The sequence below is a fragment of the Strongylocentrotus purpuratus genome, unplaced genomic scaffold (genome assembly GCF_000002235.5).
Source record: "Strongylocentrotus purpuratus isolate Spur 01 unplaced genomic scaffold, Spur_5.0 spur5_scaffold_9, whole genome shotgun sequence".
Taxonomy (NCBI): domain Eukaryota; kingdom Metazoa; phylum Echinodermata; class Echinoidea; order Camarodonta; family Strongylocentrotidae; genus Strongylocentrotus; species Strongylocentrotus purpuratus.
This window is the reverse complement of record NW_022145615.1, coordinates 10,423,626-10,449,725: the sequence shown is the minus strand read 5'-3', so window position 1 is coordinate 10,449,725 and position 26,100 is coordinate 10,423,626. Positions and strand designations below refer to the sequence as shown.

The following is a 26,100-nucleotide window of genomic DNA, read 5'->3' as shown; positions in this document are numbered from 1 at the left end:
AAGATGTTTTCACTAGAAAGTTCATGTACATCTCCTCTTTCTACTACAGTTCTACAAGTAGAACAACAATCTGGACACAACACCATCCTCACAAACGGACCTGTGGCAATATGGTAGCCTTTGTAAAATAAAGTTTTATTCACAGAAAACATCAAATTGTCAAACAGATTGTATCACCAAAAGCAAAAAAAAAAGAAAAAAAGAAAAAATTCAGCCAAATAAAATGAAAACTGAAATAATAATTCATTCAAAATAGGGTCATTGCGGAAAAATGAATACAACTTGGCACACATGCATCAGACTTAATCAGCCTCTTAGCATCTATAAACAGTCTGATTGTAATGCTAATTTGTTTTAGAACTCAAAGCAGCGACGTTCTTAAATTGAATATGATATCATCTGCTGAGAGACAGAAGATCATTATCTCTGGAAGAAAAAAAATATGAGGAACTTTTAAGAAATTAAAAGCCATATTGTTCATTTTGATCTGTCATTTTATCCCTTTTTGTCACACACTCTCTCTGTCTGTCGTCCTGCCCCCTCTCCTCTTGTCTCTCTCTCTCTCTCTCTCTCTCTCTTTCTCTCTCAGAAGAAACATACTTGTGAATATACAACCTTGGTTGACCCCACAAACCTTTTGATACCTCATTTTGTGCGATTTTTTTTTTTTTTTGGGGGGGGGGCCAAGTTAAAGATGCAAGAATGTCTCCTCACAGTATAACAAAGTCTACAAAATGTCTTATATATTAAAGATTTGATAATTGTAACTACGTTTTCACTAGAAAGGTATTTCATGTATTTCCCCTTGCTACTTTTACAAGTAAAACAACCTGGACTCCTCCGCGTACAACACCATCCTCACAAACACTTTAAAACACAGGTTAATGTTAACATATAAAACGGACCTGTGACAATATATGTAGCTTTGGTAAAATAAAGTTTTATTCACACAAAACACCAGATTGTCAAACAGATTGTATCACCAAAAGCAAAAGAACCCCCAAAACAAGAAAAAATTCAGCCAAATAAAATGAAAACAAAAATAAAAATTCATTCAAAATAGGGTCATTGCTGAAAAATGAATACATAGCAAGTTGGCACACATGCATCAGATTTATTCAGCCTCTAATAGTATCTATAAAGAGTCTGATTGTAATGCTAATTTGTGTTAGAGCTCAAAGCAGCGATGTTCTTAAATTGAATATGATATCATATGCTGAGAGACAGAAGATCGTTATCTCTGGAAGAAAAAAAAATATGAGGAACTTTTAACCCTCATCGTTACACATGATTTGTATTCATATTGTTTGCAAGCAATTCTTTTTTTTTCTCAAAAAGTTACTAATTTTGCAGATATGAATGCATGCAGCCCAGAATTCACCTTCTTCATCAATCTTGACATTAAATGTCTTCACAATAGTTTTTTTTTTAAATTAACCATATTTAAACTGATTAACATATATGCAATACATTTAGTGAAATATAAAGATTTCTTTTGAAGGAAATTTCAAATTCATGGTTAAGAAAACAAGCAATGACATTCATTAACTACACTCATGAAAAAGAAAGAAAATTAATGAGCACATGATTTCTACTATTGCAATCTTGTGTTTTTCATGATTTCAATTACATTCAATGATATCAACATCGATTTCAGATTTAAGCTTTTGAATGCAAGATTGCATCACAGAGACACATACAGCTGTTAGCTTCATGTAATGATCGGAATAGAATTATGGGCAATTCTTGCTTGAAATAAATAAACGACACATGAAAAAGGAGAATTCATTATGCCATACATGATGTATTCTATGTAATGCTACGGTCACAAAAGTTCGTACAATAATTCTACAATAATTTTGTATGAATCTCCGTTTTTCCATTGTCATCCCAAATTTCCATTGTCTGAAAATCGTTCGTAGCAAGATGGCATTTGTAACCAAGGCTACATTATTTTTCTCTTTTTTTGCATTTCTTTTAACGATTTTTTAAATTTCTATTTCATTATTTTTGTTTATTCATCCCCGGGTTGGTAAAGTTTGTTTTGAAATTTTACAGAGTTTTCCAAAACATGGACAACAAAAAAAAGAACGCGGCACCACACATTATTTAAAGCAGGATTTCAGAGTCAATATTTGATGATCATGCATACACATAATATCCAGCTGCAAAATATATACTTTAATATCAACTGTCAAGAGGATATACATCTAAATCTGTATTGAAAGCCCCTATCAGGGATTTGCAAGCTCTCAAAAACTTATCTCAAACTTTACCTGTAGAACTGGCAAGATGGGTTTATGAAAGTATTTGCAAAATTTCAGATCAAAAGATTGTGGTTTTCTCTCTATGATTGAAAATTATTTCCTCCTGTTGCCTCTCAAAAGGACATGGCTCAGATACAAGCAAAATCTTAGCAACAGCAATATGCTAGATTGATGTATTTTGGCCATCGCCTTTTATCACCCGAGCTACGAATGAAATCGGCAGCATGTACTCGGGGGGTGTAGGAAGTATCATATACGTGAGAGAGGCTGGATGGATGGATTGTGACATGATTGATTGCAGCATCTATATAAGTCGGCTATTCAAACTTGACACCCTGAGCCAGTGGCAGGTCCTTGCTGTAGTTCACAGTGCTGTGGAGGAAAAAAGGATAGAGAAAAGTCAGAGCATGAGCTCTCCCTCTAAAAGCATAGCAAAACTAATATGCTGGATTCTTGCATTTCGCTCACTGTGTTATATCACCAAAGCTAAAAATGGAGTGTGTGTGTGAGAGATAGAGTTAGAGAAAGAGAGACAGAGACAGAGACAGAGATAAAGAGAGGGAGATAGAGAGAGAAAAAAGGGTTGGAGAGAGAGACAGAGAGACAGAGAGAGACAGACGGACAGAGAGACAGACATAGACAGAGAGAGAGGAGAATAAAGGGAGAGAGACTCTCACACACATAAACAAAAATACAGAAAGAGGTACAAACAGACAGACAGATATAGACACTAGACAGACAGATATAGAGACACACTGAACACACAGTGAAACAAAGAGAAATGAAGAGAGGGGAAGACAGAGACAGTCAGAGGAGAGAGAGAGAGAGAGAGAGAGAGAAACAAGATACAAGCAACAATAAAGACATATAAAGCAGATACTGACACAGAAGCACTGAGTCAGGAAGAGAGAAAGAAAGAAAGACACAGTTGGACAGAGATACATACATAACGAAAGACACCATTAAACATGCAGGTACACAGAGAAAAAGCAGACTGACAGAAAGACTAAGAGAGAGAGGAAGACTAAGAGGGAGAAAGAGGTAGAGAGAGAGAGAGAGAGAGAGAGAGAGATGGGGGGGGGGTAGACATAATAGGTACAGTTGAAGAGAGGAGATACAGAAAAGGCAAGGAGAAGCTACAGAAAGAATAGTAATGAATAAATAATCCAAAATTGGATACTGCCCCAGATCAGTAAATGGATATTTTCAGATATCAGGTTTATTTCTCTTTTTATGACCTGCACGACGCAGTGCTACTAAATATGGATTATGACATGTTGGTGCTGTTATCATTGATCTTGCTTTAATATAAACCACTACAAACTTTAGAGCTCCAACAAGGTTCATGTAAGTTACATAATATATCAAATAAGCTTGATTGTAAACCCCAAAATTGTGTTTACAGTAGTTTTAGATACCTATTTAAAACGAGGTCACCTAGTGCATTTCTCTGCTTGAATATCCTAATGATCCCATGCAGCTATTTATATTGCAGCTAATGAAAATGTCCTTACCTCTGTTCATAATGAGGCAATTACTTATTTGGTTGAATGACATCAATTAAAAAATAAAACAGCTTTATGGCAATACCATTCCAATTTATGTTCATCTAAATTTAGATTTCCCAAACATCCTTTTTTACTTCAATTTTCATCTTGCACACTATGTTGAATCCAGTTTCTTCCACATGAATATACATGTATCTCTGCTATCAGAAACTTTTTACCTTTCCAATCAAAAGTTATGTTTAGGAACATTAATAGATTTACAAATCTACACAACATTATTTCTGTTGATTTAGGGTATGCATGTTCCCTCCCTTTGAAGGCCCCCCCCCCCCCTTATCTCCGGTGCGTAAAGTCAATACGGGCCAGATTTTTGTGTATTACGGCATTACTTTGTTGCATGAAAAGGTACCCCTTTACCAGAGATTTGGGGAACACGAGCTGAGCTTTTTTCTTTCTAATTCTTAACTTATATGCATCAATCTTTTATTTCAATTGCAAGTCAAGTCCATCATTTTCATGATTAAACATGTACCTGTGATTTCTGCAATCAGAGAGCACATGCAAATATGGTGGAAGGGATACTTGCCCATACATGTACTTGAAATCAAATACAAACATTACATGCATATAAAAGTAAAGATCCTACATGTATATCAGAAGAGATGGCAGGATTTGTATGAAAAGAGATTTGGCAGGGTTACAAAAACCAAGAAAAGATACTTGACCCGATAGGTAACCACCAAGCCTCTATCTAGAGTGTAAATAAGGAGGGGAGGGGAATAAAGTTTGTGGTATGACGAATCAGTTGGACTTTGACCAACACAAGAGTTAACAAGTGGGACTCTATTGATATTAGATTGGGACTGTGTACACATACAAGAACCCATCCCTTGGGTCATCTATCCATAATTAAAGAGGAGGTTGAGTTCCGGTATAGGTGCAAGATAGTTTGTGAACTTTTTTTGTTGTTGTTATAAATCCTATATGTGGAAGAAAAGCATATTATCAATGTCACATGACTTAAAGGGTTGCCCTAGCTTGGAATACCCACATATTCAAAATAAGACTTGAAAAATGTTTAACTGTGGACCAAATTTTGATGCCATGTATGTGTGGTCCCATATACCAACATCTGTGTGCTGTGCTTTTCACTTATTGATTTGCACCAAGCATGAATCAATCTATCATCCTTTTTTATGATCTCAAGACCTCTCAATACAAACTGATTCCTATACATGTATGTTCTACATAATCAACTTTTCCCAATAACTTAAAGAGATTGGGTATCTAATTTGCCTCAGATTCTAAACAAAATCCTGGATTTAGCTCATGCTGCAATCATAATTATAAACCTTTAGGTCAGTCAGGAACCCCATGACTTTTACAAGCTGATCGCTTGTCTGATTATCTATATATATTTTTAAAATCTTCAATATTACACCATATTACAGACACTGATAACACGTAGGGCCATGTATCTCATATTTGTAAAACTGGAAACATTGTTAAACGATGCCTTTAAAGACATTATCTTTCACAATGCAATCACACATGACCATGCAGAACTCCATGTTACCTTTTAAGAGCATAGAAGAAAAGTTTGTTGAACTTACCAAGTGGACCTCCTCATGTACTGCTTCCATGCGTCACTGCCAGACTCCCTACCTCCACCTGTGTGCTTCTCACCACCTGCATTGGGTAACACCATATATAGACATGTTGGTTTGTTTTCTACTAATAGACAAGTTTACTATCAAACATATTCAAATTTATGGATGTTTCTTTTCTTTCCTGGGGAAAAGGTATTCCATAAACTTATAATTATAAATGAATGAACTACAATAACTTTAATTCCAGTCTGCATTCGTTACTTGTTGCTATGTTGGGCAAGAATCAGGCAAGAACAACCTTTGTTTAAAAAGTATGCATAAGATTTGAATGTGTTAGTAAACTGGTCTACTCAGATCAATCAATTCAAACCTAACCCTGGGACAAAAATCATGATCAACAGAAAATATTTGATTATGAACAAAAGCCCAAACCCAGCGGCAGGTTTAAACTTTAATAACTTTAACTTTAATAACTTTAACTTTTACTTTAACTTTAATAACTTTAATAACTTTAATAACATTAACTTTAACTTTAACTTTAACTTTAATAACTTTAATAACTTTAACTTTAATAATTGGATTTTTGTTGTTAGGTTCAGGTTAACAGATCTAGTTGCTTTGTTACTTTTGATGTTGTCTTTATCAAATAGAAAAAGAGATATTTGTAGTCATTTAAGCTGATTTGAACATACTAATATTGGCTTCTTTCCTTTATGTGTTAAAATGTTTTAACCAAACTTATAAACACTGCTTATAAAGAGAAAATGATATTAAATCAATCATGATTGTATTATTTTTTTCTTTTTCACTTTCTAAATGTATTTTTTTCCATGACCTCACAGAACACATCACTCATGACGAAAGAATTAAGTAAATGTCTTTCGCTCACAGCTACCATTTGACCTTACTAAAGTCATTAATCATCAATAATTATCCGATATAGAAACCTAAAATAATCAATAAATAACTGCTACTGTAAACTCTCATTAGTGGTAACATCTATTTAAGAAAAGTTAGATGTCCATTATAGTTTTCTGGGTTGATAACTTATAACACTGCTTAAAAGGAGCAAATGATATTAGTTCAATCTTATTTGATTTAATTCACATGTAGGTAAGAAACAAAATCATCATGTGAGAGTTTCACTTTAGTTTTCATCATTGTATTATTTCCTTCTTTTTCACTTTCTACATGTGTAATTCTCTATGACCTCACAGAACAAATCACTCATGACGAAAGACATAAGCTACAGCCATTCATCTAGAGCTACCATTTGGCCTTACTAAAAGTCTTAAATCATGAATAATTATCCCAGACAGAAACCTACAACAATCAATAAATTAATGCTACTGTAAACTCTCATTAGTGGTAACATCTATTTATGAAAAGCTAGTCCCTAATAGTTTTCTGGGTTGATAACTTCTATCCTACTTTCTAGTTTGGGGTCAGATGATAAATTTGCGGTCAACTATTAGCTCTCACAACTCCTCCCTTTTAGTCTACAATATGAGATTTTCCACCTACACATCTACATGGTATGTAGATGTAAAGATTCCATGAAGTCATTGAAATGGTCAAGGCTACGTGCCATTTCTACACCATCTTTAAACAAATTAGTTTTGGGTCAGATGATAAATTTGCAGTCAATTATTAGCTCTGACAACTCCACCCTTCTAGTTCACAATATGCGATTTTCCACCTATACATCCACATGTATGCAAACACATGGCATGTAAATGTAAAAATTCTATGGCGTCATTGAAATGCTCAAGGCGGCCCACAAAGTTACGGAGCTCTACGTGCCATTTTCTTCACCATCTCACACAAATTAGTTTTGGGTCAGATGATAAATTTGTGGTCAATTATAATAGATTAGATTAGATTTTCCACCTACACATCTACATGTTTAAATACACATGGTATGTAGATGTAAAGATTCCATGGAGTCACTTAAAGTGGTCCACTGAGTTATTGAGCTCATTTTCTTCACCATCTTATAAAAATTACCATTATTCTGATATTGATTTCCAACACTAAACAAAAATCATGCAAAAATAACATTGCTTATTGATTCTCATTTAGAGAATAACTAATACAAAATTAAAAAGAGGGGTTGACATTTAGGGCTTCATAAATTGTTATCCTACATGTAAGTATTAAAAGCTGGGTTAAACTTGATATTTTGTGGTTTGTTCTGTTTTTGTTTTGAGAAAACAGTGTACACACTGTATATTTCTCCCTCCTCTTTTTTTTCATTTCAAAAGTACAAATAAATCAACATCAAATGATGTACAGTGATTGAAAGATAATTCATTATCTTTTCATGACATACCGAAAGCTCCGCCTATTTCAGCTCCACTGGTTGGAATGTTGACATTCACAATACCGCAATCTGAGCCTTTTGGTCTGTGGGGGAAAAACCAGACAAAAGTAATTATTATTTTTCCTTTACATAAAAATGATAGATAATTGATTTCAAAGACATGCAAAAGATTATTTATTACATCGACTAAATGAGTTCAATATGTAATTTATATTTATTTGTTGAATACTTTTTGTTCTGTTTGAAATGACATCACAAATCATAGGTCAACAAGAGCCAATGCCCATTACAACATAAAGTAAACATGTATCATACATGTATCTTTAATTACTAACTGCCTGACCATACAGTATTTGACCCTTGTACATGAACTCTGTACCTCTTGATATATACACAAACATCCCATTAAAGGTTGGAAAACATCTTACAGTGTATGTTGAAGCTAGGAGGCCATTAGAGTATAATTTGGAAAATTTAGTGTCATTTTTTGCTGGCTATTAATCTTGCAGTAATTACTTAGAGGACAAACTCTTGAGAGCCTCTTATTTATCATACGTGTAATTGCTACATGGTGTCCAGTTCTGCAAATATGTGAAACTAAACCCCAGCATAACCCTTTGATATAGAGTACCGAAGCTGTGACATCATAAAAATCTATTTTTAGAATTTCTAAATTTGTTCTTCATTTTCCGAAAGAACATCAAAAATAATGTCCAAGTGTCGAAAACCAATTGAATATGTTAAGTATTGGCTGAGATATGACCATCTGAATAAATATACTCCCCATAGGAACTCAGTGTTATATGCTCTGGCTCATAATGGTTAGGAGCCAGAGCATATAACACTGAGTTCCCATAGGACATATATTCATTCAGATGGTCATATCTCATCCAATACTTAACATATTCAATTGGTTTTCGACATTTGGACATTATTTTTGGTGTTCTTTTGGAATATGAAGAAAAAAATTGAGAAATTCTAAAGATAGATTTTTGATGACATCACACTTCACCACTCTATTGGGAGACTGTCATAACATACATGCATATCTTCAATAGAGGGCAGTCTTTACTATCCTGTAAGGTTGACATTGCTTCCCAGACTTGGTTACATTTAATTTTTGTAAACCTACCAGTTGTACAGTTGTAGCCTTATCCATATCACATGCTACAAATATTAACTCAAATATACAATTAGGGCTTCTTTTTTTTTCTTTTCTTTTTTTTCTTGTAATCCAACAATATTTTCATTCATTCAGGCAGCAGAATTTACAAGATGGATAATGATATAATGCAAGGGAGAGAAGTCATTGAAAGAGGGGATGGTATGAGAAGGGGTCACATTATCTTCTTTTCATTTCAAATGTCAAATTCTCCCTTTCTCTTTCTTTCTCACTCTTATTCTCTCTATTTCTATTTGTTTTTTTTTTTTTGCTTCACAATTTTTGTTGTTGTTGTTGTATGGGCATGGGGGGGGGGGGGGGGACATGCGCCACCTCCCCCCATGCCCCCAATCCATAGCTACGCCAATGAGGACTGTATATGTACTTACCCAAGCCAGTGGAAGATCCTTCCCAAGTCCTTTGTGAACAAGCTGCTGGAGAGACCTTGCTTGACCTCGTTGTTCCAAGACACGGCTTCCTCAAAGCTCTGAATATCAAAACACAAATTCACATTAATTAGTAAAAATCTATGGAAACTGAAAATTATTATTACCAGCATCATGATCATAATAATCAGAGATTTTAATGACTTTTTTTGTAGGGAAATAGGAACAGGGTTTTTAAATTTGTCTTTGAGATGACCATGACTGTTGTGAATGATCTCAGCACATCATCATCACCACCATCATCATCACTATCACCATCACCATCATCATCACAATCATCATCATCATCCTCACTATCACCACCACAATCACCATCACCATCATCACCATCACAATCATCATCATCATCCTCACCATCATCATCACCATCACCACCACCATCATCATCATCACCACCACCATCATCATCATCATCATCATCATCATCATCATCATCATCATCATCATCATCATCATCATCACCACCATCATCATCATCATCATCATCCTCACCATCATCATCACAATCATCATCATCATCCTCACTATCACCATCACCATCACCATCATCATCATCATCACCATCACCACCATCATCATCATCATCATCATCCTCATCATCATCATCACAATCATCATCATCATCCTCACTATCACCACCACAATCACCATCACCATCATCACTATCACCATCACCACCATCATCACCATCACCACCATCATCATCATCATCATCATCATCATCCTCACCATCATCATCACAATCATCATCATCATCCTCACTATCACCACCACAATCACCATCACCATCATCACTATCACCATCACCACCATCATCACCATCACCACCATCATCATCATCATCATCATCCTCACCATCATCATCACAATCATCATCATCATCCTCACTATCACCACCACAATCACACTATCATCACCATCACAATCATCATCATCATCCTCACCATCACCATCACCACCACCACCACCACCATCATCATCATCACCACCATCATCATCATCATCATCCTCACCATCATCATCAGAATCATCATCATCATCCTCACCACCACCACCACCATCATCATTGTCATCGCGATCATCATTGTCATCATCATCATCATCATCATCATCACCATCGTCATCAATAATATCATTATCATCATTATTATAAATGAATTCCTATTTAGAAGGATGATGAGAGGTGGAATATTACCTTGGTCTTTAGGATAAACAGAACCGGTGCAAACGATTCTCTGAGGATGATTTCTGCATCATGGGCTAGTCCAGTCACAATCGTTGGTTCCACATAGTATCCTGGTCTATCTATCGTCTGAAAGTAGAATATTGAGCAATTCCAGGGAAATGAAAAAAACTTTAAAATCTTTCGTAGACATAAGTTTAATTAATTGTTGTTAAGTCATAAACTTTTGTGGTTAAGTAATCTCATATCTCTGATAAGAACTTCAAATGTTGGGGGATAATTATTGATTTTATATAATTCTGTCCCAATCTTATAAACTGATGCACTGGTACAACAAGGTCACTTGACTTTGTTAAGCAGTATTCTACAAGGTCACCTTCTCATTGTGAATTACATTCCTTCTTGTTTACAAAGTTTGAGAGTGAAATCACCCGATCAGTTATTTCATGTAGATTTCCCATCTCCTGTAACTTACAAGCTTTCCATTGTTTTTGTCAACTGTTTAAATGCGAGTTCATATTTTCTTGAGTACATTTCACTTTGGTATTTCCTGTGTAATATACAACCTTTTTTTAATTAAAGAATCAAATATACCTGCAGTTTGTTATGTGACCTAGTTCCCTCTTTAAATATTTATACTGAAATGATGATATACTAGTGAAGTACAATTTGCTTATTCTGAAAGTTAGGAGACAAAATACTATCAAATTGATGCCAGTAGCGCAAAGAATTGATGGGTTTTCTAATAATTCCTTTAAAAATGTCAACATTTATGAAACCATGATTGAAATAAAAATTGGGCAATTTTTTTTTTAAAGCAAAAAAAGAGAGCCAAAACGAAGAGCCATTAAAAAACTAAAAAGATAAAGAATAAGAAGTAATAAATAGGGACTGTACACATACTAAATGCCAAATAGACTTGCCAGTCATCTCAACCTACAAGTACATTTCTGAATCGATCATCACAAGTTTCTCAGTAATTTCAAGTGAAGTAAAGGCCCCAAAATTAAATTTCCTTTTTCTAATGAAGTCATTTCTTATTCTGAAATTGTCTCCTTCATATTTTCAACATGTATGTGTTTTTATTAATCATTTATCTGACCATCCTACCTTTCCTCCAACCTCCACCTTTCCACCCTGTGATACGGCAGCTGCTACGGCACTCTTGAAGACTTCCACACCCTGTTCAGAATGCATGGGACCGTACAGTGTGTTGTCTGTGTGAATGCAACATTAAGATTAAAAAAGTGTGTAAACACATTTAAAGCTCTCTCGAAGACTTCCACACCCTGTTCAGAATGCATGGGACCATACAGTGTGTTGTCTGTGTGAATGCAACATTGAGATTAAAACAGTGTGTAAACACATCTAAAACTCTCTTGAAGACTTCCACACCCTGTTCAGAATGCATGGGACCATACAGTGTGTTGTCTGTGTGAATGCAACATTGAGATTAAAACAGTGTGTACACACATCTAGAACTCTCTTGCAGGCTTCCACATTTTGCATCAAATCATATAGTGGTTTGTCTGTGTAATTGCAACATTGAGATTTTTAACAATTATGTTAATGCATAGAAATTATAAAAGTGTGTTACACAGACTTCAATACCCTGTTCTGAAAGCATGGGCCCATATAGTGTGTTCTCTTTGTGAATGTGACACTGAAATTAAAAGGTGTATTAACACACACTTCAACACCCTGTTCTGAATGCATAGGCCATACAGTCTGTTGTCCGTGTGAATGCAATATTGAAATTATAAAAGTGTATTAACACATCTACGGTGCTTTTAGAAACTTATCACACCTTGTACTGAGTGCAAAGGGCACTACACTGTGTTGAGAATCATATACCCGGTAAAGAATACAGATACAGTTTGAATGACACCAAACAGTGATGTACATGTACATGAATGTTCTCACTTAATATAAAAGCATGCTTTTAAGAATGAATTTTACCAAAACTCCCAGTATTTGAGATATCTGCTTGATTCTAACTCATTTATAATGGTACTGAGTCCTTATTTGAAAGATTGCATCTTCTAAATCAATAGAATCTTACCGTCCAGCGGGTCTCCTATCCTTATTGTACCGTAGGCTTTCTTCAGTCTGTTGACAACTTCATCATGGACACTTTCATGGAGTATCTAATTAGAGACAAAGAGTTCATTTTCATCAAAACAGACATTTGGTGAGAGATCATAAATAATATGCATAGAGTATTATAGGATGTCTTGATTGATAACAATTTGGTGCAAACTTGTGTCAACTTTAAAAAGCTTGAACAAGAATGCATGTACAGTCTTCTCAAATGTCAATACATACCAGCAATTGTGGAAAATGAGGTATAGAATTTATTGTACAAGAACACTCTTGAAGAATATGCTTTGGCATAACTTGTCCTTGAGATGGCAACTAGAGGTTCTCCTGGTGAATTTTGTCTAGCTCATATGCTTACTTCTATACTCTGGTCACAAAAAAGGAAGCACTGTGTACATTATGGATGTCTTAAAGGTAATACAAAGTTTTGGTATGAGGTCATAAATTTTGTTCAAATGAACATATTGGAAGCATATGCGATCCTACAATACTCAGTGATCGTTGTCGCGGTTGAAATCGAGTCTAAAGTTATGAAATTGTAAATAATACACTCTTTATGTCGTATAGCTCTCTTTCAAGGTCAATATATTAATTAAGCTATAAAACAATGTTTGTTGACCAAAATCGACCGATTAGCTAATCCCGTTTGGAAATTATATATTACAACTACATATTCTGAGATTTTCATGGTCGCAGCTACCATTGTACGGCCGCGTAGGCGCTATTTGAAATTTATCAAAATTTACCGGGAGCACCGGTAATTTTTTATATTCCATTTTTCTTGAAAGCAGAAGTGTTTTAGGGTCTAAATTTTTTAGAGCTTACAATACATCCACAGGGGCATCCAAATATATCAAACTTGTAAAGAATCACTATCAACCGAATTTTCATAATTTCCCAAAACTTTGTATTACCTTTAATGTGGTTGAGTTCTTACACATACTACATGGATTTGGAATAGAGAAAGTTTGAAGAATAAAATCCAATTTACATGGAGGAAAAGAGACAAGATTTTAAATTGTGATCAATCAGACATAAATTGGCAACTCTATGATTCCCTTTGCAAGCAATTTGTCCACTTGTTCTGTAAGAAAGTACTTGATTTGTAAAGCAAATTTATCAGTTTTGCATTGGAAAAAAAAGGGGTATAAAAGAATTGTATTGAAATGACTTTGTAGCTTTTGTTGATTTGTACTCATGCTCTGATGTGTCTGGATTAACATGCCAGAAGGGAGGATAAAATGGTGCACTGTGTATTGGCACGAGGCAGATACAGGTAGACTAGGGCCTGTAGAGATGTGATGTAGCTGTAGGGTAGTGGCAAGACTGCCAAAAGATAATAATAATAATACATAAGATTTGTAAGGCGCCAAATCTATTAGACTGCCTCTTCTGTCATGTTTGATATTTTGCCTGGGGAGTGTTTCACAAAGATCCTAAGTAGAACTTAACCTGAGTTGGACTTAAAAAGTATGGACAGCCATTGGAGCCTTAAAATGAAATATATTCAAAAGCAAAAATTGGAGTATTTTAGACTTTTCATCAATTCCACATCAAGAACATGAAATCTCCCATGATAATAGAAAATATGAATGATTTGAATCAACATTTTATGCCTTCTAAAAAAAAAATTACAAAATGTTTTCAAGGATGCTAATGGCTTCCCATAAATTTTAAGTCCAACTTAGAGATAAGTTCAACTTAGGATCTTTGTGAAACACCCCCCTGGACTTTAATAAATAAAGCAGAATTTGAACTGAATACACTTGAGCCTACGTCCTTATTTTCTGGATTCACTACACTACTATAAAAACAAACAGTTAGACTCCTTACCAGTCTCCTTGTCGTTGTACACCTCTGTCCGGTCGTACCCACACTGGCGAAGAGAACAGCAGGAACCACCATATCCAGATCAGCATCATTCAACACTGTGTGATAATAAGGAGGATAGACATTAAGAATTACTGGTTGATCAAATGTGCATGTTAAGGAGAATGTCACCACCTAGTTAATAGACTTTAACTTACGATACATTATAATGATTCATGTTTTATTTATTTTCTTTTTTCTTTTTTTTTCAATGTTACTCATGCTTACGTTTTCTTTTGTTTTAATTATTATTATTTATTTTTTTTAATCTTTGTTTGTTTGTTTGTTTTTTGTTACTGGTTTTTTATTGTACTATAATTAGTATATTTGTATTCAGCTCACAGACTTTGAGAAGAACAGCCAGTTAGCCTCTTCAATAACCTGTGATCAAAAGTAATACACAATAAAGGAAACTATTCAGGTAAAAATCCCCCCCCCCCCCCAATTCATTGAAATCTATTTTTTTTTAAAATAAATTAATGATTGGTGCAGACATGCATACATATATCTATGAATTTTTAAAGGAGATTATGTATAAAATGACCCTCCCCCCCCCCCCCCACTATTGTGTAAAATTAACTTTAGTGTACTATTCAATTCACATTCAGGTGAAATTATAAAGACAAGAAAAAAAAAACTTGCTAAATTAATGAATTTCAGTTCAAAGGCCATCATTACCACATATTCTTAATCCCACAGTAGAGAAACACTTAAATACTGTAGTTTACTACATGTATTTCATTAGTGGGATCACTTACCAATGATTGCATTGTTTCCCCCGAGTTCAAGAAGAGACTTTCCAAATCTATCTTGTACCGTGGTTCCAACTTTTTGTCCAACCTGTAAAGGGAGATAAGTACAGTGTGCAATGTTTCATCATATGATCAAATCACATATACATGTATGTCATGTCAGTGACTAACATATGGTAAGTAGCTGCCAGTTCATTTATACCATACTCGGGCTGAATTATTATTTTCTGAAGTTGGAAGTACAAACTTGAAGTCATTGTTGCTTGTATGATACAGTTAACACTAAATTATTTATACCCTTTAATACCAAGTTTGTAATAATAATAATAATAATAGCTAGTTCTTATATAGCGCTTTTCAGGACCGAAAGCCCTCTCAAAGCGCTTTACAGATAGTTATATTATTACCCCGGTCATAGGATTCAGGCTTACCCGCACACAATGTATGCACATTCTCCACTCCCTGGGGAGCATTCCAGCCAGCGTCTTTTTTACAAGCGCACACTTGCTAATCTAACCACATTAGTTTTCGCATCCTACCGGGTACCCAATTAACACCTGGGTGGAGAGTGGCAAATGTAGATCAATGTCTTGCCAAAGGACATTAGTGCCGCGGTGGGACTTGAACCGCGAACCTTGTGATCCACAGTCCGGTGACATATCCACTCGTCCACGACACCTCTACAATTAATTATTTAAGTATATATGAAAAATTGATTTGTCCCAAATTATGTTTCTTGAGAATGTAACATATTAAAGCTTACATCTATAAGTATTCAACAAGTTCACCTTTCATTCTTGAGGTACAAAAAAAGGGAAAAATTAAATTTACAAGGGGTGTGAATTAACTGTATCTGTCCTTTAAAAATTAAACAAAAACAAAAAAACAAAAAACAAATCTAAAAACAGAACAAAACAAATACTCAAGAGCAGCCTTTTTTTTGGGGGGGGGGGGGTGGACAAACTTCAAACTTTATTCTAGCCTAAATCTGCTTGACAGTTTTCATGACTAGCTACAGTAAAGGACCGATGTATGTGTAATTGTTCATCTACAACAAGAATAGTTCACAGACAACCAGAAGAGTAGAGTCTAATTATTAATTCTCCCATCTAATATACCGTCTCTTGAGTCAACTATAAGGAGCAACTACAATTGGTATTACAGTGCCTACATAAGTGTTCCATCTATAGCCCTGTATAGCTCAGACCCCTCTGCACAGGGTCTGTGCCTCCTGGGTATTCTCAACTTACCGGTGTGCTTCCAGTGAATGAAACGAGTGGAACTCTGGTATCCTTGGCCATTGCTTCACTGTGGAAGAAAGTTTAGAACGAAAGATGCATATCAGTATTTTTGGTGAAAAAGATGTTTGTCAACGAAAACCAACACTTGATAGCAATTTTTGTTTAATAAAAAAAAAGAAAATTAGAGAACAAAGTTAATGTTTTGAACAAAAAATATTGCCCAAATAAATTTCTGAGCTTTCAAAACTGCATATTTCTTTAGTACACGTATATGAGATCACAAATCCCAAAAGTAAACCATGAAGGATTACTGCCCAAATGTTTTGTAAACAAACTCTCTCAAAAATTTCTTTTTTTAAACTTGTGTCGTAGAACCATCATTTGAGCACTTTCAAGTTCAACTTTATACACATCTCTCTCCTGGATTATTGTCAGCATTACAAAAAGCAGGTTCATTGTCAACACAAAAGATTTTATCAGCATTACCATTTGTTTTATTTTCTAAACATATAATCTTATTTGAAGTAATGTTTAAATTGTACAAATATATATATATTGTTTCCATCTATCTTTCAAATGATTTTGTCCATATTTGTTATAATCATTATGCCTATGTTTTGTAAAATATTCATGTACCATGTGAATGAAGTTTTTTAATAAATACAAATACAAAAAACAAAAAAATTGTCACTCACCCGATATCTCCACCTCCACAGAGCAGTGTGACAAGACCTGGGGGCATATGGTTGGCATCCATCACCGACTGAACAATCCTGAAATTAAAATAACAAAATAAATATAGATCAAGAGATTAAACAACAAAATCAACATATCTTATGATTTGTGACTACAAAAATGCAAGGCTTGCCAATATTCATCCTCTGAATTGCTGATCTAAGGGGAAAATAACATAAATGTAGCTCATTTGGGGGAGGGGGATGTAAAGAGTGCAGATTAAACTACTTATATATATATATATATATATATATAAGTAAAAAAAGAATTGTTCCAAAATGCTATGCACTTCAACTCATTGTCAGAACCACACATACTTATTTATTTTTTTTATAATTCATTCACGTGCACAGTAGCTTTTTCAAGAGTTGGGGGCAAAGCACTCTGAGGCTCCACCTACTCATTTGTTGAGAGCAAAAAGGAAGCTACTGAAGAGGACTTTACATCCAATTAGTGCCCTTCTGGCTTTCAGCTGATGAAATATGTTCTCAGCATACCTGTACTTGCCTTAATACTGCTTATTTGGAATAATGTTTACGGTACTTACTTTGTTGTAGCAATGTTTACAAGTGGAGTAGTTGGGGCTCCTTTCCTGCAATGTGAAAATAAGAACGTGGATAATTAAAAGATGTCATACCGGGTATGTGTTTCCTATTAACACAAACCAAGGACATGATAGAATACATCACACAATACATAGTACAGTCCAACCTGCTTTAGTGACCACCTATATAGAAAGACCACCTGTCTACAAAGATCGCATTTTTTGTTTCCCTTGAAAATGATTTCTTATTGAAACATGTACTAACAGAACCTGTACATAAAGACCACCTGTCTGTAAAGACCACTTTTCTTGTCTCCCTTGGGTGGTCTTTATAGACAGGTTTCACTGTATCTAGATAATTAGAGTGGGGAACAATGTGTTTGGACTTGGGTCTACAGGTACGTTTTCTGCAAGAAAAGTAGCAATTAACACTATAGGAAGCTTACAATTATATCCCTCAAAGATATGTCACATGTCCAATTTATCACTGCATAACAGCACTTTAATTGCAAATCCCCCAAATCAAGCGTAAGTCTTGCGATTAATTGCATATTTGCAATTGATCGCAACTCAACTTTCTTGCAATACCACATAAGTAAGAGAGAGAGAGAGAGAGGGGAGAATAAAAGATAGATCTAGTTAACTTAATTTAATTATTAAAACTTTAATCCTAACAAAATCCTAGGAATTTAGGAAACTAGTGGGGCGTTGCAAAAAAGTTGAGTTGCAATCGATTGCAAATAACTTTGCAACTTGCAATCAATCGCAACTTTCTTGCAACACCCCATACGTCATAATTTAATTTTTGAAAGTTCACTTACGATCATTGTCTTGAGGAGGGTATAATTGCTCCTTGACTTACCACATGATGGAGTTTCCACAGACCAAGGCGAGGGATGCATTCCAACCAAACACAGCATTGGGGAAGTTGAAGGCTGTGATGATACCGACAGGCCCTATGGGGTTCCACTGCTCAAGCAGTGCATGGCCAGGCCCTGGTGAGATTTAAAACACGACAAAGGATGGATCAAAGAGAAATTGTTTAATCCATTAGTCAAAAGAATTTATAGTGCTGGGAAGAGCTGAAGATATTACAAATATAGGTGCATCTACATCATACAGGTATGTGTAAAGTTTATTGGCTTAAAGCGGGATTGGGGATTGGGGATCTTTGCCTCAGATTCTAAACAAAATCCTGGATTTAGCTCATGCTGCTATCATAATTATAAACCTCTAGGTCAGTCAGTCTGTCTGATTATCAAGATATTTATGACTGGAATTAAAAACACTACAGTCTAGTGGAGAAAATGAGTATGGTAAAACCAGTCACTCGAAGATTTTTACTTTTTTGAAGCACTTCATGAGTATTTTGAAGCACAATTTTTTTTTTGGCTTCAATATTACACCATATCACAGACACTGATAACGCATAGGGCCGTGCATCTCAGATTTTTAAAACTGGATCATTGTTGAACAATGCCTTTAACATCACAACAAATATGACATTTTCAAAGATCAATTCTAATGTTTCAAAAGCCTTAATAAAAAGACAACTTCTGACAAGTGGGAAAAAAAAAATTAAATGTGCAAAATTACTGTATGACAAAATTGTCTAATAGTTTGCAAATAATAAACATAAGTCTTGATATCTGAACTGCTCCAAAGGTAATGAGGGTAGATAATTATACTTACGCCCAAACGTACAACGTGTATGTGTAGTAATTAGTGTAGGGATAACCCCCTCCACCCCCCCCCCCCCTTTTCCCTAATGTCATACATGTAGATGAAAGATTCTAAAAAATAACTGGTCAGTACATTAGAAAATACTTATGAAAGGGTATTAGCATTTTCTAATGACTGTTAGCATTGCAAATTACAGGTCCTTACTTTCTGATGGGATGACTTGTCCTGCAAACGTCCTGGACAGCCCTGTAGAGAAGTCCAGCATGTCAATGAATTCCTGCACTTCACCCAATCCCTCTGATGCAATCTTTCCAACCTCCAAAGTTATCTAACGGATGAATAAAAAAAACATGACAGTAATGAGGAGGCGCAATGGATCAGTGGCAGAGCAGAGCAGTGGTCTCGTAATCGGGAGATCCCAGGTTTGAAACCAAGTCAATGCGCTTGTGCCCTTTGGTAAGGCATTAATCCTCATTACCAAGTCCTTTAGAGAAGACTTAAAGCTGTTGGTCCCCAGGTTGTTCACTTACAAGCATATGCATGCTATTTTAGAAGTCAGGTAAAGCAATCATTATCAAACGTCATTATAATGTATATGTAGGTCAGGGAAAAATTAATATTTATTTTTTGGGGGCTACTTTTCAAGCTTACCTGCATGAATATAACATTCTAAAAATTTGTATTGAATTGAACTCTATGAACATTTACAGGGGCTCTTTTCTGATTTTCGGGGGCTATTTTGGGCATTTCAGGGGCTAATTCGCCCTGAGCCCCCGTGTATTTTTTTCACTGATGTAGGTACTCCACAAATAGCCTTTACGTTTGTGTCCCCTTACGAAAAATACTTCTTCCATTATGTGTGCATAAATTATAATCATTTCATAACTTTCATAAGCATGAATCTTGTATTTGTTGCAGCAGATGATAAAATGTTGCGCTCATTTTGACCTATAAACTTCTCATACACAGACTGTAATTACCTTAGGGTGCGTTTAAGCTTAAATTTTGAAGGCAGAATGAGCGATTTGTAACGCTCATCATAAACGCTCATCGTAATCGCAGTTCCACAGTGTACTGTTTATGCTCACTTCTCTGGCTCCTCCAGGCAATTCTCCCTGGGTGGCCTTAATTGGTCTTGCAGCTGGATTCGCAACCTTGAAATGCGCATGCTATGTAGACCATGGTCCATGCGTAGACCCACTAGAGGTCAGTGCGTTGGCCCCATTTAAACGCGTTTACAAATTGTAAACGCATCTTTTTGTGAGTTTACGATCAGCGATCGTGATCGCCGTTTTTCGGTGACTCTACAAAAGTGAGAAAGGACGCAACCTTGTTTTAAACTAAACGCGTAACAGATGCCTGATTCTGGCCAGAAAAAGTTAAGCATAAACACGCCCTTAGTCGCACCACAAAATTAACTCTACACTGGCTCCAGAACGAGGGATTTTATATTATTCATGGTAATATAATTTTGTGCTCAGTCTGATTTAGGCCCGGTGTCAGTCTTGTCAATGTGACAAGGCCATTTCTTAGAGTTAGCTTAGTAGTTTGCTGTGCAGAGCGGTTCAATGCGAAGGCATACCGGTAAACACATTGAAATTAAAAAATGGATGAACTTTGAACAGACTGCTTGGTAGACATTTTTTCAATTCCAATTCAATTCCATTCATTTCTTTCTTCTCACTTTACATGAGATTACAAACAAAAGAATTCATATACAAAAGGTTAAAGCATGATTGAGGATACCAAAGGACAAAATTGACTAGTCTAGTACTCACAAAAATATATGCAATCTGTATAGGTAAGAATAAAGAGAGTTGACAGATTGATTTACTTGTTTACTACAGTAGAGAGGATTTCATCATTTCAAACTCTTTGTGTGCTTTGGCGACAAATGGAACAAACTTGGAAATATCACTGTCGACTTTTGTCACACAGACAGTGTACGTGTCTCACATACTCCAAGCAAAGCTGCATTCCAGGGTTTTGATTCATGGCATACATTTTGAGACTGATACTTCAAAAATGTTGTACTTACCAAATTTCCCAAGAATTGTTTCTTTTCCCTCAGTGCTTCCCCAATCTGCCTCACGACCTCACCTCGATTGGGAGCTGGTATCTACATGTGTGAATAAAAATGTTATTCATTGTTTGGAATTTTAAAAGCTATGAATATCATTCAGATAAGTTTACTCTCAGCGTTTAAGGCATTGCATGGTTTTGCACCTGTGAGCTAACCCTTCAAATACCCCCCCCCCCCCCCTCTTCTGGAATTATTTACTGGAGAGGCCTGTGGCAAAATATGTTTTTTGTATACCTCAGTAAATAGTTATTTTGACAGTATAACTTTAATTCTTGTTATCCTTCGTACATGGAATATCGATGTAGTAATGTGAGATTTGTTGCCTTCTGTGGCTGGACCTGGGTTTGGTGCAGGCTATTGTTCAGTGTGCACTCAGGCCTCTCTTGCAATGGCTTGAGTGCATGCTGGACAATGTTGTTGTTGTTGTTGTTGGTAAATGTTTAATGGCGTTCATTCAGTAATGAATATATACGCCATAAATATCTTCAATTTTATAAGAAAATCAGTTATAGTCTTCATAAGAAAACTGAGAATAAAGATTTGTAATGAAATAATTAATTAATAAGTAACGCAATTTATTCAGAGTCACTCGATGGTTTTCAACTTCGTGTTTCTGCTTTTTTTTTTTTTTTTTTTAAAGTTTAATCTGGTCAGCCCGGTTTCGATGCATGAAAACTAGCTTTGCCCCCGATTTGAAACAGGCTTCTCGGCTACTCGGCGTGCGTGCGCATTGATCTTTGACCTGGACAATGACCTGGGCTTGGGTTCGGTTGCAGGAGGTGACAGCTTTCACATTACTGGAGAAGACATTACTGGAGAGAAGTCACAAGTGGTGCACGTGCATACTTGGTACTTGGTTGTTGTTCCTCCAAAAAATTCCTAGTGGAATTTAAACTGGAGGTCGTGGTGGCAGAGGGTGGACTTATTTCGGAAGGAGTGCTACTTTAAACTTTGCTGAGTCAGTCAGGGATACTAATGTCGAATCGAGATCATTCCATGCTCTGGTTGTGCGTGGAAAAAAAGAGTTTTTGTATACATCTAATCTGGTTAATGGTATTTCGAACTGACTTGAGTGCCCGCGTCTGCTACGATCTGGTTTAGGTTTAATGTGTGTTTGGGCATCTATGTCCAGCTGGCCATGTAACATTTTGTGGAAACAGCTTAGACGGTGAGCTTCGCATCTGTCTTGGAGAGAGTTCCAATTAAGAGAATTTAGAAGGAGGGTGACGCTTGCTTCTCTCTGATATGTGCTTGTGACAAAACGGGCTGCCTGCCTCTGGACTCGTTCGATAGAAGAAATGTTCTTAGCTGTGTATGGGTCCCAAGCAGCAACTGCGTAATCTAAGTGTGGTCTAATGAGGGTGAGGTAGGTCGAGTTTCTCCTTTATGGAAGTTGAGCAGTGATGAAAGTTGCGTCTCAGAAAACTCAATACTCCTATAGCTTTTGTTGTTGCGAGGTGAGTTTGGCCATTCCATCGGAGGTCGTTCTGGATCACAACACCAAGGTACTTTGTCTGCTTACATTCTTCCAGGGTGACACCAAGGAGGTTGTATGAAGATTTACCCGGTTTCTTCTTCCTGGTGACACGCATTGATTCACACTTTTTTGGGTTGAATTTCATGCCCCATTTCTGAGACCACTCCATCATTGCATCTAGGTCTTGTTGCAGAATGTCCACGTCGTTTACTGATTTAATTGGACGGTACAGCATGCAATCGTCTGCAAAAAGCTTAGTGGTGCTTTTGACTTTGTCGTGAATGTCATTTATGAAGAGCAAGAACAAGTGGGGACCGAGCACAGTTCCTTGCGGGGTTCCACTTAGAACTGGCTTCCAGTCGGAATGTTTTCCGTTAACACATACGCGTTGTAGTCGTTTTGTAAGGAAATTTGTCACCCATCTTAAGTTATCTGAACGGATTCCATAATAATCTAGCTTGTGAAGTAATTTCTGGTGGGGGATGACATCAAAGGCTTTAGAGAAGTCATAGTGGGCAATTGAGTTACATGACCACAAAGACTGTATTGTACAAGGGCGTACGTTGAAGTCAAGCTTTTTATATAGTGTGGGCGGGGCTGTTTTGTTGCCTTCAAAATAAAATAACCAAACATCAACTGCAAAGCGTCTGAGAGTGAATCATTTGGCCTTTCTTTCATCGAGAATGAGCTCCATGTTTGCACTTAATTCAATAAATAAATGAAATAATTAAAATAATTGAATTAGAATTCACTTACATCAGACCATATTTTGAAGGCTTCTTGTGACATCTGAATAGCTGTTTCGTAGTCTTCCATTGATGCCTGGACAAAATCAAATACAAGAATTCATCTTCCTGTGAGTATTCAATTTAATAATGTATGGCACGAGACTAATGAGAAACTTAGTGTTGGCGTAAATATTCATAAATGAATGATACACGCCAATAAAACTAAAACAACAGCATGATAAAGATGAACAACATTTTGAGGTACTGGTACTGTCATAAACAGATACAGTCAAACCTGCTTTAGTGACCACCTGCCTACAAAGACCACCTGTCTACAAAGGCCACATTTGTTGTTTCCCTTGAAAATGGTTTCTCATTGAATCGTGTACTAAAGGAACCTGTCTACAAAGACCACCTGTCTACAAAGGCCACTTTTTGTGTTTCCCTTGGGTGGTCGCTATAGACAGGTTTGACTGTATATAACTTCTATTTCTCTCCCTTGTCTGACATGTGGTCTAAACTGTAAATTAATATTTTATTCATAAATGCATTTAAAGTTTTCAAAGAGGTACATGCACATGTACATAATCACCAACATACATGTAGGTCAAAGATTTTAACTTACTCAAACATGTCTGAAGTCACCATAATTTGAAACCCATTTGACATCCCCTCCTGCAAGATGGATTGCATTCCCTTAAAAAAGTTGATTTTAATATTCGTTTGACTAATCAGACCCTCAATCATTAAGATGTGAATGTCCAGATGTCAAAGCAGTCAGATCGTAACATGCATAGTGGTTTTAACACAATCATCCATCCTTACTTTACTTACCAAGGATTCATGTAATTCTTATAGGCTTAGTAAATGATAGAACCATGGAGAGGAATAAACTGACTTGCCTGTCTGACTCTTGCTATGGCTTGTCCATTGGCAGGGCAGATGGAGTCCACAACCTGCATCGAAAAAAATATTGGAACCCGTAATGGCACGATTACATTACATGACCCATGAAACCCACAAATAATTTATTCTTATTCAAAAACAAAAGCAAAACTTTAATAAATTTCCCTCTTTTTCTGTATACTACTGAGTGTCAGAGTGGTGTGTTTTTATGTTTTTTCTTTAACTTTCATGGTGACAAAAACTGTGACATTAATATACTTTTAATGTTTATATTTAAGGGGGGAAATCAACATCTTAACTTAAGAACAATATTCATCTAGACTATCAATATCATTTGAAAACAGACCTTCAAATTAGCCAGCTCAGTGATCATGATGAAACACTAAAACAGTTTGTGCCATAATCTAGACAAATCTAGGACCTATGTTCTGGACCAAGTCAAGTGGACCTTTGGAGATGTTAGGTACCAGTACAACAGTACACTCTAGACCTAGACTGAATATCTCTTTCGTTTACCCTCAGCTTCCCTTACATTTGTACGTGCATGGGAGTGATATCATATTCGCACGTGATAGGTCAAGCCCCCGACACACCTCCAAACATCAGCGTGCACCATAAAGGAAGCCATGTTTGTTCAAAATTTTCAAAATGCAGTTCAGCCACAGAATAGGAAGTCTTTAAATAATTTATTCTAAATTCAAATGTATTTTCCATGGATTACATAATATATTAGTATCATCCTCATAAATAGAAACTACAGTGATAAAAAGACACGAAATACGGACTATAAAATGATGCCTCGCAAAGCTGCGGGCAGCCAGCGGCACTATGGTACAAACCTCGCCACGTCCAGCCCATCGATCTCCAGTGAAAGCCCCGTCATTGTCCGCTCCTAGCCCCAACTCTTTCAACCAGCCATATTTTGGATCTTCGATAAGAAGACTGGAACTAAATCTAGCAAAAAGTGGTCTTTTCAGTCGGAGGGTTTGATGGCTAACCCTCTTCAGCATGTGAACAGCCATATTTCAGCGTAATTGTTTGTGCGAATGTGAGAAATATTTTCTCAAGAAATATCTTATCACAAGAGCGCCACAGGCAGAGTACAGATACCGGTATACCAAGATAGGCGGTCGACTTCTTGTGCCAGGGGCGAGCGCGGCAGATCTGGCCGCTGAGATCCATATTATTTTTAGTCAGAGGATGGGAAAGTCACGAGAGGAAAATCAAGGACACATTTGAGAAAAAAGTGACATCGTCTGGGAGAGGGGATAGGAAATTAAGTGCCCCGCCCCCCCCCCCCACAGTGGCGGATCCAGGGGGAGGAGTCCGGGGGGGGGCCGGCCCCCCCCCCCCCTTGAGAAAAATCATGCAAAATCACGCGATTTTTACCTTTTGGGGGGTTGGGCCCCCCCCCCCCTTGAGCGCCAGGAAATTTTAAAATTTCCGAGGACCAAAAAAAAAATTGTGCTCACTACCCCCCCCC

General features: G+C 36.3%; 1 protein-coding gene across 1 annotated transcript; it reads right to left on the bottom strand.

The window, feature by feature from the left end:
• Nucleotides 1-920: 920 nt before the first annotated feature.
• LOC588376 (alpha-aminoadipic semialdehyde dehydrogenase) lies at nt 921-25,749 on the bottom strand. Its single transcript, XM_030976900.1, has 18 exons — nt 25,457-25,749; nt 24,614-24,667; nt 23,740-23,805; nt 21,462-21,542; nt 19,628-19,751; nt 18,603-18,735; nt 17,744-17,788; nt 17,157-17,234; nt 16,471-16,528; nt 15,227-15,308; nt 14,433-14,527; nt 12,562-12,646; nt 11,610-11,716; nt 10,512-10,628; nt 9,260-9,357; nt 7,718-7,791; nt 5,389-5,464; nt 921-2,639 (listed from the first exon to the last, which is right to left on the bottom strand). The coding sequence occupies exons 1-18, from the start codon at nt 25,637-25,639 to the stop codon at nt 2,585-2,587; spliced, it is 1,611 nt and encodes a 536-aa protein (XP_030832760.1). The 5' UTR covers nt 25,640-25,749; the 3' UTR covers nt 921-2,584.
• Nucleotides 25,750-26,100: the final 351 nt, after the last annotated feature.

Bases quoted from the DNA above. Each gene is read 5' to 3' on its own strand.
- LOC588376 (XM_030976900.1), bottom strand. From the start codon at position 25,639: ATGGCTGTTCACATGCTGAAGAGGGTTAGCCATCAAACCCTCCGACTG. The intron at 21,543-23,739 runs GTAAGTGAATTC...TCACACATGTAG, and splicing joins CCTTCAAAATATGGTCTGAT to ATACCAGCTCCCAATCGAGG. The intron at 17,789-18,602 runs GTAAGTCAAGGA...TTCACATTGCAG, and splicing joins TGTGGAAACTCCATCATGTG to GAAAGGAGCCCCAACTACTC.